Source organism: Coregonus lavaretus, assembly GCF_964263955.1.
Source record: "Coregonus lavaretus genome assembly, contig: HAP1_SCAFFOLD_315, whole genome shotgun sequence".
NCBI classification, from domain to species: Eukaryota; Metazoa; Chordata; class Actinopteri; order Salmoniformes; family Salmonidae; genus Coregonus; species Coregonus lavaretus.
The window spans coordinates 520,001-525,388 of record NW_028165262.1 but is presented as its reverse complement, the minus strand read 5'-3'; the positions used below and the strand labels follow the sequence as shown (position 1 = coordinate 525,388).

Below are 5,388 nucleotides of genomic sequence, written 5' to 3'. Positions count from 1 at the left end.
GGAGTCAGATCACAGAGGAGACCAGGGAAGTTCTGGAACAGAACTGGAACTCTAGTTGTTCTGAGGGTTGATTCCGTCAGCTGTTAGAGTTCTGTCTTGGTCTTAATGTTAGTACAGTAGTAGTGATGGTGCTGTCAGTGGGTGATGGTCTGGAGGAAGCTCTGTAGAAGAGGTGATGGTGTAGGAGGCAGCAGGAGCAGTCATCATGGAGAAGAGGGGTAGCAATGCTGGATCCTTCAGAAGGGCCTCCATCAAGAGAACCACGTCCGGGTCTCTGAAGGTAAGAGCCTCCCTTGGTTTAGCTAAGGACGGTGGTGGTCGTGGTGGTGGTGGTCAGGTATTGGTGGTGGTTCAGGCACCCAAGGGGGCACTAACGGCCAAATTCAATATATCGGCAGTACTTTTGTGTGTATCATTGTCTGTTTAAATTATATCCTATAAATGTCGTTTTAAACGTTTCAGTGGGCTCTGTCATGTATTTGAAGTGACCAACAGGTGATTATCGATTGGTCGGTTGTTTTGAGGGCTGTGTGAGTTGAACTTGCAGGTCAAAGGGCTTATCAAATAAAATAAAATAAAATGTTATTTGTCACATACACGTGTTTAGCAGATGTTATTGCGGGTGTAGCGAAATGCTTGTGCTTCTAGCTCCGACAGTGCAGTAATATCTAATTTTGGTTTGTTAAAGGGACGGTTTCCCCTCTCTCCTCTTTGGAGGGGTGTTTCAAGAAGTTCCCCCTCATTAGAATATAAAGGATTAACACCACTAATGGGGAATGTGACACACAGCTGTGTTTAGTGTGTTCCCAGAGGTTACTGAGGCATTACTCTGTGATTAAACTTGGCTCAAACTGAGCATTAGCTTTTTCTCAAGCATCGCTTTGTACTTTATTTTATAGAATAAATGTGAAAATTGTTAACATTTTTACACAGTATGTAAATAGGCATCTCATGCTATGTTTTTTTTTATTTGTTAAATTATAATGTGTTAGTGGTAAACAAACAGTATATTTTTACATTTCAATATTAAATGTATTACAACCAACAGATTATTTATTTTTTAAAACAAAACATTGCATGAGATTGTATATTCACACACAGTAACACAGAAGAGATCTACACAGGCAGTCAATATACAATGAATATGTCCAATTAGATGCAATCAATAACTTTGGAGTATTTGAACAAACATGGAGGACTAGAATGCTCTGGGGAGGAATGTTGGTAATGTGATCAAATGGAGAGAACCCCCTGTGAGATCCCCCTAATGGTGATCACCCCTAGTTCGCTACAGAGAGTGTGACCATACAGAATGTCTACAATGGATGCCTTCTACTAAACGTCAGTAGAATTACATTTACTTTTCCACTTGCATTTGGCATTTATCAGATACAGAACTGTGGTCTTTCTACAACGGCATGCTGAAGCCAGTGGTGTGTGTAAGCTACATCTATTCTGCAGCTAACTCACTATAGCAGTACTCCCAGTGATATGGAGTCATTGGAGACATCTATTCTGCAGCTAACTCACTATAGCAGTACTCCCAGTGATATGGAGTCATTGGAGACATCTATTCTGCAGCTAACTCATTATAGCAGAACTCCCAGTGATATGGAGTCATTGGAGACATCTATTCTGCAGCTAACTCATTATAGCAGTACTCCCAGTGATATGGAGTCATTGGAGACATCTATTCTGCAGCTAACTCATTATAGCAGTACTCCCAGTGATATGGAGTCATTGGAGACATCTATTCTGCAGCTAACTCATTCTAGCAGTACTCCCAGTGATATGGAGTCATTGGAGACATCTATTCTGCAGCTAACTCACTATAGCAGTACTCCCAGTGATATGGAGTCATTGGAGACATCTATTCTGCAGCTAACTCATTATAGCAGTACTCCCAGTGATAACAATGGATACGGAGTCAATGGACCATCATGATGTGATTTGAGCGTTTAATTTGTGAGAATGGCTCCGTAAAGCCCCTGGCAACTAGCTTTAACCCCCAGCAGGCAGCAACTAGCTTTAACCCCCAGCAGGCAGCAACTAGCTTTAACCCCCAGCAGGCAGCAACTAGCTTTAACCCCCAGCAGGCAGCAACTAGCTTTAACCCCCAGCAGGCAGCAACTAGCTTTAACCCCCAGCAGGCAGCAACTAGCTTTAACCCCCAGCAGGCAGCAACTAGCTTTAACCCCCTGACAGGCAGCAACTAGCTTTAACCCCCGACAGGCAGCAACTAGCTTTAACCCCCAGCAGGCAGCAACTAGCTTTAACCCCCAGCAGGCAGCAACTAGCTTTAACCCCCTGACAGGCAGCAACTAGCTTTAACCCCCGACAGGCAGCAACTAGCTTTAACCCCCAGCAGGCAGCAACTAGCTTTAACCCCCTGACAGGCAGCAACTAGCTTTAACCCCCGACAGGCAGCAACTAGCTTTAACCCCCGACAGGCAGCAACTAGCTTTAACCCCCAGCAGGCAGCAACTAGCTTTAACCCCCAGCAGGCAGCAACTAGCTTTAACCCCCAGCAGGCAGCAACTAGCTTTAACCCCCAGCAGGCAGCAACTAGCTTTAACCCCCGACAGGCAGCAACTAGCTTTAACCCCCAGCAGGCAGCAACTAGCTTTAACCCCCAGCAGGCAGCAACTAGCTTTAACCCCCGACAGGCAGCAACTAGCTTTAACCCCCGACAGGCAGCAACTAGCTTTAACCCCCAGCAGGCAGCAACTAGCTTTAACCCCCAGCAGGCAGCAACTAGCTTTAACCCCCAGCAGGCAGCAACTAGCTTTAACCCCCAGCAGGCAGCAACTAGCTTTAACCCCCAGCAGGCAGCAACTAGCTTTAACCCCCGACAGGCAGCAACTAGCTTTAACCCCCAGCAGGCAGCAACTAGCTTTAACCCCCAGCAGGCAGCAACTAGCTTTAACCCCCGACAGGCAGCAACTAGCTTTAACCCCCAGCAGGCAGCAACTAGCTTTAACCCCCAGCAGGCAGCAACTAGCTTTAACCCCCAGCAGGCAGCAACTAGCTTTAACCCCCAGCAGGCAGCAACTAGCTTTAACCCCCAGCAGGCAGCAACTAGCTTTAACCCCCAGCAGGCAGCAACTAGCTTTAACCCCCAGCAGGCAGCAACTAGCTTTAACCCCCAGCAGGCAGCAACTAGCTTTAACCCCCGACAGGCAGCAACTAGCTTTAACCCCCAGCAGGCAGCAACTAGCTTTAACCCCCGACAGGCAGCAACTAGCTTTAACCCCCAACAGGCAGCAACTAGCTTTAACCCCCAGCAGGCAGCAACTAGCTTTAACCCCCAGCAGGCAGCAACTAGCTTTAACCCCCGACAGGCAGCAACTAGCTTTAACCCCCAGCAGGCAGCAACTAGCTTTAACCCCCAGCAGGCAGCAACTAGCTTTAACCCCCAGCAGGCAGCAACTAGCTTTAACCCCCAGCAGGCAGCAACTAGCTTTAACCCCCAGCAGGCAGCAACTAGCTTTAACCCCCAGCAGGCAGCAACTAGCTTTAACCCCCGACAGGCAGCAATTCTGCTCTCATGTGATTAAAACCCAATACACTGTACACTTCAGGACTATAAAACCCAATACACCGTACACTTCAGGACTATAAAACCCAATACACTGTACACTTCAGGACTATAAAACCCAATACACTGTACACTTCAGGACTATAAAACCCAATACACTGTACACTTCAGGACTATAAAACCCAATACACTGTACACTTCAGGACTATAAAACCCAATACACTGTACACTTCAGGACTATAAAACCCAATACACTGTACACTTCAGGACTATAAAACCCAATACACTGTGGTTTTGTCTGCAGAGAGACATTAGGTCAGGCCTATAGACATACAGACTATATTCACATGCAGTGTTTGGCGGATTACTTGGAAAATATAATTCATTACTGATTACAGTTACATAAAAAAATTAAAAAAGTAATAAGTAAAGTAATCATTTGGACTACTCAAAATGAGTAACGTAATCCTATTACTGTTGGATTACTTTAAGTTTTAACACCTAGGCATATTTTAAAACGTTTTAAAAATAGTTTTACATGCAATTAATTATTTCATTAATTAAATTGACATTTTCAATGTTGGGGACAAGTGTGAAAGCGTAGAAATCTTATAACTCACATTGTCTATATTCTATGTGGGAGACCATGTACAGGGCTCCATTCGTTTTCAGTTGGGGCACAAGCCTATGATTTGGTCATTCTAAAATGTTGTTGTTGTTTATTTATTTATTTATTTTTATTTTTTTTCACCTTTATTTAACCAGGTAAGAAGCCAGTTGAGAACAAGTTCTCATTTACAACTGCGACCTGGCCAAGATAAAGCAAAGCAGTGCGATAAAAACAACAACACAGAGTTACATATGGGATAAAACAAAACATAAAGTCAAAAATACAAACAGAACATATATATACAGCAACTAGCAGAACTCCCAGCTGCAGGGTCAGACAATAGAAAATAAAATAATCTTTCCCATTATCTAAACCCATTCAAAGTGCTTCATTACTAGACTACAAAAAATGGTATGATTCAAGAAAATAATTGTTTAAACTAATTACCATATCCAATCAGGAATGCATGATTCAAGATACTTTGATGTGCAACCTTAAGTGATTGTCATGAATTTTGGGTTTGTCCGTTTTTTTTCTTCTCCAATATAGAGAATAATTTGCCTGCATCTTTTTGGTGGCACTAAAATATCACATGAGATAATTACTGTGGGACTGATTCATCACCTAAGGATGTGGTTAGTTGAACAACTCTAAATATAGTCTTAACTATTGCTGATAGTTTGCTGTGTAACTGATAAGCTAGCTAACAGTCCATTTTATGTATGAACCTATGCGTTCACCGTGAACGGCCAACGTGAGTGGCCGACGTGAAATGTTGCGCAATCAGAAAGCGTTTTCTTTCTCCCACTAGTCAGACACAGAGTGGAAGTGCACTGTTACTATGCTACAAAGGAGCAAGCAGCATCTTTACGGAGTCCAGACGGCTGTCTGTTTGACCAGTGGGCCTGGTGTAAATGGTTTGGCAGCCTTACCCTTTTTATTCAATCAATTGGAATCCAAAAGAAGCCGTCCGCGGTTGATGGGCGATCAGCAGGACAATATAATCTGTGAGAGCATGTGAGAAGGCTTGAGGGAGGCCGAAATGACGGCAATGCTCACAAAGTTTTTACCAAATGTTCTTATTGATATTAGATAAAGTAATCCTAAACGTAATCTGCTGTTATTTAGAAATGTAACTGTATCATTTTTGTAATGTAGTCCCCTGTAGCTCAGTTGGTAGCGCATGGCGCTTGCAACGTCAGGGTTGTGGGTTCGTTTCCCAAGTGGGGCCAGTATGAAA

The 5,388-nt window shown here is 43.8% G+C and overlaps 1 protein-coding gene across 1 annotated transcript in view; it reads left to right on the top strand.

The window, feature by feature from the left end:
• Window positions 1-205: 205 nt before the first annotated feature.
• trpm1a (transient receptor potential cation channel, subfamily M, member 1a) overlaps window positions 206-5,388 on the top strand; it is a gene marked incomplete at both ends in the record, with an annotated part of 48,317 nt that continues 43,134 nt past the window's right edge. Inside the window, one exon of the mRNA XM_084191190.1 lies at window positions 206-280. Within this exon, the coding sequence (XP_084047316.1) occupies window positions 206-280 (75 nt within the window). The remainder of the gene's footprint in view (window positions 281-5,388) is intronic.